The 13,387-nt window shown below is 36.8% G+C and overlaps 1 protein-coding gene across 1 annotated transcript in view; it reads right to left on the bottom strand.

The window, feature by feature from the left end:
- Window positions 1–5,754, bottom strand: part of LOC142357492 (uncharacterized) — a 40,249-nt gene extending 34,495 nt beyond the window's left edge. Inside the window, exons 1-3 of the mRNA XM_075409105.1 lie at window positions 5,732–5,754; window positions 5,504–5,685; window positions 704–865 (exon numbers count right to left, since the gene is read on the bottom strand). Coding sequence (XP_075265220.1) covers window positions 704–865; window positions 5,504–5,685; window positions 5,732–5,754 — 367 coding nt within the window. The remainder of the gene's footprint in view (window positions 1–703; window positions 866–5,503; window positions 5,686–5,731) is intronic.
- Window positions 5,755–13,387: the final 7,633 nt, after the last annotated feature.

Below are 13,387 nucleotides of genomic sequence, written 5' to 3'. Positions count from 1 at the left end.
CAAACATCTGGATTTTTAGTCTGATCATTGTAATAAGCGACATGATCATTGACTGGTCATGGTAAAAAATACAGTCTTGAAATTATTACCTATTATGATTCAGGCTGATTTAAAAATTTGTTGTGACCCGGGAATTCCGGTACAGCTGTTACGAGTTACGAGCTATATTTTACTTCTTGAACGCGGGAAATTCTTGATTCCGTCCATAAAAAACAGTATTTCACTGTCGGGTACATTTTGATAAAACTATAAGGCTCAAAATATCCTCAATGGTTCGTCTTCTAAGCAAGCAGAGGTTCGAGACCCGAAACCTATCTAATCAGACCCACCCGGGTAGGCCATTTCCCAGGCTAAATACAAGGATCAGATATGATGTTATACAAATTATACCCTAATTCCTTCCACGATCTTTAAATCGAACCATAATTGATCTTTCATTGAAACCCACAAAATCATATATGATATGTGCAGGAAATGGAGAGTGTATTATTACACAATCAAACATTATTGTTTTCAAAAACAGGGTCTTCTCAGACCCACATGCCTATGAAGAAAATCTGACTAAAGCAGTCGTGGGTCGCAGACCACAGCGCCTGGGTTCTCTTCGATAGTGTTTCATACCTGATCATGTCAAAACATAGTCTGATCAGTCAATGATATCTGCATTAACGCTGTTCAGTGTAAATTTCAGTAGGGAACTAGCCTTTAATGATGAGAGTCTCCAAATATCTGCACTGTCTGCCCAGGAGAGTCAGGAAGTCCTCTAGAACCAGTTTGTAGGTGCTGGGATAGTCGAAGTCGTTTTTGAAGCGAAGGGACACTTGGCGAAGGCAGTTTCTCTTCCCTATGAACGCCTTCTGCTGGTCTGCAAACAAACAATACATTATTGAAACGGGATCACAAAGATGATCAAATTCAGAATGATGCTAAAATTTTTTACTTAGGGCCTTCCTTGTATGAAAAATTTTCACGGGGACCAATTGTAAGTATTATTATTTATTTCATGTGAAAAACGTGGTTAGATGCCCAAGTGAGACTTCATGAATATATTATCTCAACTTTTTAAGGATTTTGTGAAATGTTTCAAGAAGCACACCTTAAATTTTTTAACACCTTAAAGAAAATATACGTTGCAAAATAGTTTTTTTTTGCGCGAAACGTAAAATTTGAGATTTTTGTTTTCACCAGTGACAATAATTTCAACTAGACTAACAATTATTTAGCGAATTTCTTTGTTAAGTGGTAGAGAAACGATTTACAAATCAAACTTTTATTCTTATCGACAAAACTAATCTTCTATTTTTCTTTATAATCAGCGATTAGGGAAGTGACAGAACTTTCATTTAATTAGTAACCTTTGCATTCATTGCTGTCTGATTGGCACGTTGTTAACAGTGTTACGGCTGCTATCTGACTACGTTTCTAGAATAACTTTACGCCGCTGGTTCGTAAATTTTTTAGGTCCCGAACTTTCAGATAAAAAAATCAATCAAATATTATTTCAAACTCTTGTCTCAGTTGCAACCTGAAACTCGTTGAATAATACTTTTATTGAAATTTTATTCCGAATTAACAAAAAAATGTACTGATTGGATAGAAAAAATGCATCTGATTCTTACGGCAATCTGAGCAACTTAATAATTAACAACTTGGAACAATGTTTACATTATAAGTAAACAAAAGCATAAACGTTATCAATTTGGTTTTTGGATTATCAAACAATATTAAATTCTAGAAAAGCACGGTATATGAATGGAAAAAACCCAGAAAAACATTATCATAACCATTTAAGTCATATAGGTCGATTAAATTTACTTAAAAAATTGAATAATCTTTATGAAATTAAACAAAATTATAAAAGTCAATTTGTTTCAGACAATAAAGCGGCCAATAGTAAATGTCAAACACCGGAAACTGACATTTAGAATTTGGAACAATTGACCATGACATTTTATTGCTCACTGAGCTCAATAGAATGAATTAAAAATAAATAAAGTTAGCTTCGTAGTTAATTACGTCAGAATTTTCGCTGAATTTTTAGATTTTCGCATACGCGTTCTTCTCAAAAATTTTTGTCGGAAATTGGGGAATCCAATAGTACTGTTGTACAGCTCGTCGGAATTAAAGGTCAAACCCCCCCGTATGTTGCTATCTCCGACTTCACCTTCAAGGTCAAATTTCACTTTGAAGAAAGGGTTATTGTATCATATGCAAAGTAACAGCACATTTCGGGAAAAATAACAACTAATATAATACCTAATAGGCTGGAGACTAATGATAAAAGATAAACACTTAAAGCACCTAAATATACACAGATCGGGACAAAAAATTAGAATATTACATAATGAAACAAGTTCTGACCGCAACATAACCGGCCCAGTTTTTGGTCAATTTCCAAAAATAACATCATTTGCGGTCACTATTGACTGGTATAAGTTTTATTACTGGTCGTTTGTAAGATCACAGTGGAGTTGTTATCAAAGCTGCTCTTACTATCTGATCATCACTTCTGCAGACTTCCTCAACTCTACCCAAAGGAAAGTTGAAGGGATGAGTATTCTTGTCCGTTATCCAAACAAGATCTCCTTTTTTGATCTCTTCTAGTTCTTCCTTCGCCCATTTGTTCCTCTGTGGCAAGTTAGGATGATACTCGTTCATCCAACGATTCCAAACTGCAAATAGGATACTGTGTTGGTCACGAAAAATTTTTCTGTACCTAACTGGTGTTCCAGAAAACAATGCATTTGGTCAATTAACCTTAACTTGACCAATTAAGAAGTGATTTGCGGTTAAAGGCTGTAGATCGGAAACGTCACTGCTAATGTCAGTAAAAGGACGGTTGTTTAGAAATTGTTCCACGATACACAATACCGTTCGCAACCTGTCTTCCTTCAGGCTTTGCTTTCCCAAGACATTAAACAGCGCTTTTTTGCAGGATCGTACCAATCTTTCCCAAACTTCACCGAAGTGAGGCGCTGCTGGTGGATTGAAAGACCACTTGATGCCTGACTCCGTTAATTTGACTGTAATTTCATCCCTTGAAGCTCGGCGAAACACTCCTTTAACTCTCGCGCTGCTCCAACAAAATTCGTACCATTATCCGAAATAATTGTCTTTGGCTGACCTCGTCTTGCAATGAATCGATGGACTGCATCAAGACATGAAGTCGTGTCCAAACTGTCAACTAACTCTAAGTGCACTGCTCGTACACTTGGGCACGTAAACAGGCATACCCATTTCTTTACTGTCCGTCGAAACATCTTTACTTCGAAAGGTCCAAAATAATCAACACCTGTGTTCGTAAACGGTCTTACATTTTTCATAACTCTGTCGATCGGAAGATCACTCATTTGTGGTGGCTTGATGCTTGCAAACAATCGACACTGTACTTAATTGTGTTTAACTGATCGGAGGGCATTTCGTAACTCAATTATCCAAAACTTCTTTTGGACTTCGTTTCTAGTATACTCGACACCTTCGTGAAAGACTTTGTGCTGATAATTCAAGTACAGCTGAACTGCTCTGTGCTTGCTGGGCAAATAAACAGGATGTTTTGTTTAATATGGCAAATCTGCTTTAAGGAGTCGCCCTTTTGCTCTCAAAATCCCGTTAGAGTCGATGAAGGGTACCAATGAGACAATCTTATTGTTTGGCGAAATCGTTTTGCCAGACAAAAGAAGTTTTCTTTCTATTGCATAGCTTTCCATCTTGACAATTTTCCAGATAACATCCTCGGCCTCATTCAACAACTAGTAAACTGTCTTAGATTTATGCTTCCATGACAAAATCCACGATATTGTTCTGCGCAATCGTTTGAACTGGCTGAAGTTTTCCCAGTTCGAGATAATTTGACGATCATCCTTAGCTATGAACACATTAACGTCCATATCTTGCTCAAATGGGTGCTGGTTGTCTTCCTCTAAAACGATTGGTTGTTTGAGCCACTCGGGGCCTTGAATCCAGTTACTTCTCGAAACATCGTCAAAACTAATTCCACTCGTTCCTAAATCGGCTGGATTCTTCACACCCGCAATATAAGATCATTCGTCGACTGTTGAAATGCCAGTATTTCTGCAACACGATTGGGTACAAAAATTGGTTGCTTAACGTTGCTTGACCTGATCCACTGTTTTACTGGTGTGGAATCTGACCACATAAACGTTTTGTGAAAATGAAGAGAGTGCTCTTTGATTATAGAGCATCCTTCAATCTGTTTCCAGTGGCTGCTGCCATTAATTCCAGTTTCGGAATTGTGTGATGTTTCACTGGAACAACTAGTGATTGGTACGAGTTGTTCCAGTGAAACAGCCCATGATGAACGAAACTTCTCGTTCTGCTTTTCTGGTCTCTGTAACAAAGTAAGCTACAGCACAGAAGGCATCTTCAGAGGCGTCTTCAAAAACATGCAATTCATTTGTGACGTTTTCATCGCTTGTTTGATACCATCTGCTCACTTCGAAAGCTTCACCGGCATTCAATTCAGCAATCCAATCTGCATACTGGTTGTTCAAGTTTTCGTCAATGTAGCAGTCCCATTGTTGTCCTTTCGTTTGTCATATTCCTTTCAGAATGATTCTTCCTCTGATTACAAACGGTGCTAGGATTCCTGATGGGTCAAAAACACTTGAAACAACTGATAGGACCTTACGCTGTATCCATCTGCTCTCTGGCTCAAATTCCATTCCTCTACAAACTTTGAGTGCGTCAGACACATTGTTCCACTCGAGACCAAGTATTGTCAAAGCTTTGTCATGAACTTCATTTCGGTCAAAGTTTGTAAGCCATTTTGTGAGTTTAAAACCACCTTCTGCCAAAAGTTCTGTTAACTACAATTTGATATCAACTGCTGTTTTTCCACTATTCAGGGAACTTAACAAGTCGTCCACATAAAAATAATGTCAAGCGCTTCGACTCGAACGCTCGAATACAGATGCATTATCCAGAGCGCATCGTTGAAGGGCAAAATTTTTACATTTTGGAGATGACTTAGCTCCAAAGAAGTGCCGATTGTACTGGTACGCAAGAGTTTGGTTGTTTTTGTCAAACCAAAGAAATCGCAAAAATTTTCTGTCTTCAGGCTTGACCTCAACTTGAAGAAACATTTCTTCGATATCTGCTGTCATCGCAAACTTGTATTCTCGAAATCTTGATAGAAAGCCCATCAAACTTGCCAACATGTCTGGTCCCGCTAAGAGCATATCATTAATCGAGTAACCACTAAATTTACTTGCTGCATTGCAAACTCTCCTCACTTTATCTGATTTGTGAGGATTTAATACCGGGTGATGTGGAACATACCACTCAAGACCGTCGCGAGTTGAGGCAAGTCCGTCAGAGGATAGGATCGAAACATATTTTTTTCGCAAATCGGACGCTATTGTTTCACTGTATTTTGTTTTGAGCGGTGGGTCGTTGTCAAGCCGTCATTTTAGTCCTCGAAGTTGTCCCAGTGCTGGCGCAAAGTTGTTCGACAAAGCTGATTGATTTCCGTTCCACAACAAACCAACTGCGTATCGATCTCTATTGAACTTCACCGTGGAGTTCAAGATCTCAGTTGCCAGCTTATCCTCTCGGCTCCTTTTGTCAGCAGCCATCGAAGTGCCATATGACTCCATATCACAGCATTTCTTGACAACTTCTGCTAATTTGATGTCATCTTCATTCGCAACATGACAAGCTGCACCACTTAAAAGGATTTCACTCAATGGAACTGGGCCAATGACCGTCCAACCCAGTGGAAGCTTGACTACCCATGGTTAGCTTTCTCCGCCACTCTTGTATTCCAGTGGTCGAATTAGCAGGTAGGCGTTTTGACCCAAGATGATGGTTACCTTCTTGAGGTCAATTTCTTTAAATCCCGCGCATTTCAGATACGGATATTTTTGCTTCATCTCGTGGACGTTGTACACGCTTCTGCCAATTTCTAGGTTCTTCTGACTGATAACCGTAAGCTGCTTTCCTTTACTTTTGAGGCTGTTAGCCGGCCCAAATGTAACTTGCACTCCCTGGCATGAAGTACTTTGTGTACCATTGATTCCCGTCACATTTAAAGAGATTGTTTCTCCGTCTAACTGGAGTTTGTCCAAATGATCTTCGTCAACCCATTTCTGAGTTGAACCTGTATCACATGCTGCAAAAGTGCAACCTGCATGAGACCTCTTACTGACTCTGAATTACTGGTCCGGTTCGTGCTTTCTGAATTCACAGAGACTGATGAAACTTCAGATTTCTCCCTGAAATGCAAAAGTTTGTTGTGAGTCTTCTTACAGTTGTCAATTCCACATTTCTTTGTTCTTGGACATTCCTTTGCTGCATGATTGTCGGACAAACAAGCAAAGCACAATCTCTTTTCCTTTGCAAAGTCGTATCGATCTTGCGTTTTCATATTTTTGAACTTCTCGCAATTCGAAATTCGATGATCGGCGTTACACAGAGGACAATTTGAATCAATTCTATCTTTATCAGTGTTTGAACTCAAAGCTGACTCTCCTGACTTCGAATTTTTCTTAAAATCAAAGTTTCTTCCAGATTTGGAGGATGGAGTATCCAATTTGGAAATTGTAGGACCACTGCTCAGAAGTCGTTCATGTATTTGAGATTCTTTTTGCAGCCATTCGTTGAATTGAATCAGATTTGGTGCGCGCATTGCCCTAGCTGGTGATTCAATGAACGCAAACCATCTTATTTTGGTGTCCAAAGGCAACTTACTGATAGCTATATCAAAATTGCTGGATAAAAACAAATCGTTTAATATCCAAACTGCTGTAAAATGTTCACAAACGATGTAATTGTGTGGGCAAATTCAACAAGGAATGCTAAATCATTGAACCTGATTTGACTGAAGTTCTGTATTTTGGCCAACTGAGACGATACAACGTGATGAGGTTGCCAAAACATTCTTTGCAAGGTGTTCCGTGCATGATCATACATAGCAGCAGCGTAACCCATTCCATTGCCTGCTCGCTTAGCCTTTGCAACAAGGAGAGTTTTCAAGTGACTCATCTCTCGTCCTTGCTGATGTTACTACTGTCAACTGTAGCCAAAAACATTCCACTCCATTCTGGCCAATCCAAAAGGTTGCCATCAAATTCTCTGAGTTTCAACTTGTGCAAGCTTCTCTGACTGTTTTGCTGTAGGTGCGATACTAAATGTAGGTTTTTTGGATGAAGAAGACATCCGTGAGCTTAAAAAATTTCTACTGTTATTGAGCCGGTTAAAATCGCGAGAACCTCGAATAGGCGTACTTTCAACTTTCGCATCGTACTCGAACGAATTTTCGTAATCTTCGTCGGAATTGCTTTCGATAGTACTCTAACTGCTGGACATAGGTTTTATTAGTGTTTGCGGACGAACACAAGCCTTGCCAGAGCAAAAAAAAACGCATGTTTTCAGCATACTCTTCCGATTTGTCTGACTTAAGGCTCCTTGCTGCCGTTGAGCGCTTTTCAACTTCCGACTCCGACTCGGAAGAGGGCTTCGATCCGTCAGACTGCTCCCCTGAAGAAATCTCAGGCTCAGCTTCTAGGATTTTGATCTGCAACTTATCTTCAAACTGTCTCATTTGCTAGTCATTATCTCGTCGCTTTCGTTCAAACTCCAATTCAAGCTTCTTCATCTCAATTTCAGCCTTCTTTTCTGCTTCTTTTTTTTGCTCAACTCTTTGTTGCCGTCGACGCTCTTCGTCCCCTTCGTCAATAAATTCATCTTCAAGAAATCAATTGATTGGCATTGAAACCTAAGAAACTGACTTTGGACTGTCTTCAACGTTGTTTCTACTGTCCGTACTTGGAACAGTTTGCACACCACTATCTAACGGAAGGGTGTCCGTTAGTGTTGAGCTCTTTGGTGTGTCTTCAGTTGTTGTTGTGAAAACTGAAACTGATACATCTCCAAACGAAACTCCTCTCTTTGTGGACTTGATCGCTGTCTCTTGTGACATCCGCTGATCCAAAATTTTGTAGATTTCTGACTGAATATCTTGCAGCATGTTCAAAGAGTTATCAACAAAATTCTTAGCATCCTCTCGTTTACTTGTGGTTCACCGTTGCTTTTCAACTTGAGCATTCTTTCACGACAACAATGGAGTTTCTACTGCAAAATACGAGTCGATTTGAGGGTTCAATCTCGCAATCCGCACATTTTCTTGTGTTGCTAAATCATGGATTGCATAATAAATGGGTTTAAATTTATGGTTGAAATCATCAACAAGATCATTTCTACTCTTGATGTACTGATTGTTAGGTGCCTATATCGTAAGCGGGTTTGATGAAGTCCCTGTGGTTGAAGAACTCGGGGTATCGTTCGTTTTGTTCTCATCTTTCTTCGTTTTCTTGAACATCTTCTTCGTAAACTATCTTCTGGTGTCCGGGTTGAATAAGGACCAATAACATGTTACAGCTGCTATCTGACTACGTTTCTAGAATAACTTTACGCCGCTGGTTCGTAAATCTTTTAGGTCCCGAACTTTCAGATCAAAAAATCACTCAAATATTATTTCAAACTCTTGTCTCGGTTGCAACTTGAAACTCGTTGAATAATACTTTTATTGAAATTGTATTCTGATAAAACAAAATAATCCACTGATTGGATGAAAACAATGCAACTGATTCTTACGGCAATCTGAGCAAAATAAAAAATAACAACTTGGAACAACGTTTACATTATAAGTAAACAACAGCATAAACGTTAACAATTTGGTTTTTGGATTATCAAACAATATTAAATTCTAGAAAAGCACGGTATAGGAATCGAAAATACCCAGAATAACATCAGCATAACCATTTAAGTCACATAGGTTGATTAAACTTACTTAAAAATTTGAATAATCTTTATGAAACTAAACAAAATATATAAGTCAAGTTGTTTGCGACAATAAAGAGGCCAATAGTAAATGTCAAACACAGGAAACTGACATTTAGAATTTGGAACAATTGACCATGACATTTTATTGCTCACTGAGCTCAATAGAATGAATTAAAAATAAATAAAGTTAGCTTCGTAGCTAAATACGTCAGAATTATTGCTGAATTTTGAGATTTTGCTGAATTTTCTTCTAAAATTTTTGACGGAATTTGGGGAATCCAATGGTACTGTTATACAGCTCGTCGGAATTAAAATTCGGAACCCCCCCTATGTTGCTTTCTCCGACTTCACCTTCAAGGTCAAATTTCACATTGAAGAAAGGGTTAGTGTATCATATGCAAAGTAACAGCACATTTCGGGAAAAACGACAACTAATATAATATCTAATCGGCTGGAGACTACTGATAAATGATAAACACTTAAAGCACCTAAATGTACACAGGTCGGGACAATAAATTAGAAAATTACATAATGAAGCAAGTTCTGACCACAACAAACAGCTATTAAAGAGAAAAGTGACAATTTCGAGAAAAGTTATTAAAACAAATTTGCATCTTAGTGTGATATTTTTTAAATTTTAGGAAGAACAAATGGAAACCAGACAATGCAAGACAATAATGCATTGATTATTATGTAGTTCTACAACGTGTAAATTATTATTAAAGTTTTTCTGTGTTGAAAAACGTTTTCGTAAAAGTAAGATTTTCCACACTCAAAGTTTAGAAACTGAAGGATCCTTTTATCGGTCATAAAACTACAAAGTGAAAAACTTGATCGTTTCCCCAGTCAAAAAACAAATGCTGTTGACATAATAATTTAAAGCTCAGCATTTTAAAACTCAAAAACGGCTTTCAAAGAAAATTACCGGTATAAACATGATACTACAATAAATTTAACAGTAAAAGGATAAGTAATTAGGCTTCATTCGATGAAAGTTCATTTAGGACTAAAATATGAAAACATAAACCGACCAAAACCGGACAAATTGCTCCCGAACGACTGGCAAGGCAAAACTGTTCAAAGGGGCATAGGGTAGAGAGTTTTTTATGATGCAAAAACGTTTGACTAGAGACGGGTCCGAACGCCGGTGTGACCTGACGGATTAGAATCGTTTCAATTCACCATTATAAAAAATGGGCTATTTTTGACACTCTCTCAGAACCGGTTTTATTTTTAGCAACAGACCTTTTTTCTGAAAATCCGCAATTAAAATCAATCAGAAAAAAATCAAACGGTCACCTGAGAAGTGAAATCGAAAAATTGTTCTCAAAGAAAGTGGTCAAGCAAAGATTTTGCAAAACAAAAGACACACTTCTACAAAAAATTCTTCCCGGGCCGAGGAATTTGGCCAAAATTATGTAAGATCAGCGGCAACTAGCATTGACAAGTCGGAAAATTCACCGCAATTTTCTTACATAATTTTGCGTTGAATGCGTTGAATTTGAGGACAAAAATTTAACGCATTCAACGCAAAATTATGTAAGAAGATTGCGGTGAATTTTCCGACTTGTCAAAGCTAGTTGTCGCTGATCTTACATATTTAGCGTTGAATTTAGCGTAGATCTTACATAATTAGCGTTGAATTTAGCGTAGATCTTACATATTTTTGCGTTGAATTTTGCGTTGATCTTACATAATTAGTGTTGAATTTAGCGTAGATCTTACATATTTAGCGTTGAATTTAGCGTATATCTTACATATTTTTGCGTTGAGTTTAGCGTTGATCTTACAAAAAATCAAAGCGTCCACTTGAACTATTAACCTCCAGTTGCGTATGGGACTCGAACTGCTGACCTCCTGTTTACTTGTGGCCTCTTCTACCATTGTGCTACAGTACCTTGGTTTCCTTAAGAGCCGCAATTCTTATAAAGCGTAGATCTTACATATTTTGCGTTGAATTTAGCGTAGATCTTACATATTTAGCGTTGATTTTGCGTAGTATATAACTTAGCATATTCAACACATTTACCATGTGAGGAGCACTGGGAAAAATTTAAAAATTTTTAAAAGTTTTGAAGAAAATTTGAATTCCTAAAATGGTCTGAAGTGGTTTTTGCACCGTAAGAGAGCACTCAAATGTTATTTTTTGCTGACTTCATTTTTCTCACTTGTGCAGTTTGGGGTCGAAACAATAAAAAAATTAATTTTTCGAAAAAAAACCTGAAAAATTTGAAATCTTAGCATGGTCTGATTTGGATTTTGCACTATAAAAGAGCACTAAAAATGACTTTTTTCTGACCTCATGTTTCTTGCCTTTGCAACATAGGGTTGGAAACAGTGAAAAAAAAATGATATTTTAAAAAAAAACTGAAAAATTTCTGAAATCGTAGAATGGTCTGAAATGGATTTTGCGCTATAAAAGAGCACTCAAAAGTGATTCTTTGCTGATTTCACTTTTCTCACCTGTGCAGTATAGGGGTCGAAACAGTAAAAAAAATTATTTTTTGAAAAAACTTTAGAAATTTGAAATCGTAAAATGGTCTGAAATGGATTTTGCACTATAAAAGAGCACTAAAAAGTGACTTTTTGCTGGCTTCACTTTTCTCACCTGTGCAGTATAGGGGATCGAAACAGTAAAAAAATTAATTTTTTGAAAGAAAATTTGAAGAATTTGAAATCGTAAAATGGTCTGAATTGGATTTTGCACTAGAAAAGAGCACTAAAAAAATCAACGCTAAATATGTAAGATCTACGCCAAAATTCAACGAAAGATTATGTAAGATTCGCATGAATGCGTTGAATTTATGTAAGATCAGTGGTAAAATTCAACGGTAAATATGTAAGATCTACGCCAAAATTCAACGCAAAATTAAGCAAGATTAGCGTTGAATGCGTTGAATTTATGTAAGATCAACGCTTAATTCAACGCTAAATATGTAAGATCTACGCTAAAATTCAACGCTAAATATGTAAGAACTACGCCAAAATTCAACGCAAAATTATGTAAGATTAGCGTTGAATGCGTTGAATTTATGTAAGATCAACACTAAATTCAAGGCTGAATATGTAAGATCAACGCTAAAATTCAACGCTAAATATGTAAGATCTACGCCAAAATTCAACGCAAAATTACGTAAGATTCGCATGAATGCGTTGAATTTATGTAAGATCAGCGTTAAATTCAACGCTAAATATGTAAGATCTAGGCTAAAATTCAACGCTAAATATGTAAGATCTACGCCAAAATTCAACGCAAAATTAACTAAGATTAGCGTTGAATGCGTTGAATTTATGTAAGATCAACGCTAAATTCAACGCTAAATATGTAAGATCTACGCTAAAATTCAACGCTAAATATGTAAGATCTACGCCAAAATTCAACGCAAAATTATGTAAGATTCGCATGAATGCGTTGGATTTATGTAAGATCAGCGGTAAAATTCAACGGTAAATATGTCAGATCTACGCTAAAATTCAACGCAAAATTATGCAAGATTAGCGTTGAATGCGTTGAATTTATGTAAGATCAACGCTAAATTCAACGCTAAATATGTAAGATCTACGCTAAAATTCAACGCTAACTATGTAAGATCTACGCCAAAATTCAACGCAAAATTATGTAAGATTAGCGTTGAATGCGTTGAATTTATGTAAGATCAACGCTAAAATTCAACGCTAAATATGTAAGATCTACGCTAAAATTCAACGCTAACTATGTAAGATCTACGCCAAAATTCAACGCAAAATTATGTAAGATTAGCGTTGAATGCGCTGAATTTATGTAAGATCTACGCTCAGGCTATCTTACATAAATTCAACGCATTCAACACCAATCTTACATAATTTTGCGTTTTTTAGCGTTGACACCTCGGCCCGGGTTCAAATTTCGATCAAGAGCAATTAAAAACAAACATCCAATCGATTGCGGAACAGAATTATTCTCGACGCACTCAGTAAGTTCTCTAGGAAAGTAAATTTGAGAAACAATTTTCAGCGATTTTTGATGATACATTCCTAGTCATCTAATTCACACTTGAACTAAAAAATACGATTATATTAAATTAAAAAAATAATATTTTACATTATTGATCTTGTCCAGTTCGCAGAGAACCAATCAAATTTTTTTTTCGATTGAAAGCATTTTCAACAATAAATTGTTGATAAATTTTATACCTAAATTGTGACAGTTCAAAGTTATATTTTACTTTCCAAAGAGTTCAGTGAAGATGTGCTTTTCTCGCAAAAGACGACCCTGATTATACCATGACTTCGGCATATCGAGATAACTCGATTCAGTTATATTCATTTGATTTTCAGCTCGTGCTAATTTTAACTTCTTTACAATCAGACCATCGATTTTCACTGGCTTTTTTCGTGAAATTTTTAAGACCTCACGCAACAATTCATCTTGAAATCAGAACATTATTATCCACTGAAATGTTCTGAATCAATTGTCTGAAAAACTCTAAGCGATATGTAACAGACTCGAACCTGGTTCTGTTGTTTCTGAAAAATCGTTCTGTTGTTTAGACTGAAAATCGTCAAAACAATTTGTTGAAAACTTGAAATGCTGGAGAAAGTGGCC

This window comes from Convolutriloba macropyga, unplaced genomic scaffold (assembly GCF_964194025.1).
Source record: "Convolutriloba macropyga unplaced genomic scaffold, txConMacr16.3 SCAFFOLD_1049, whole genome shotgun sequence".
NCBI classification, from domain to species: Eukaryota; Metazoa; Xenacoelomorpha; order Acoela; family Convolutidae; genus Convolutriloba; species Convolutriloba macropyga.
Note: the sequence above shows the minus strand (reverse complement) of the source record. Positions and strands in the feature narration are given on the sequence as shown.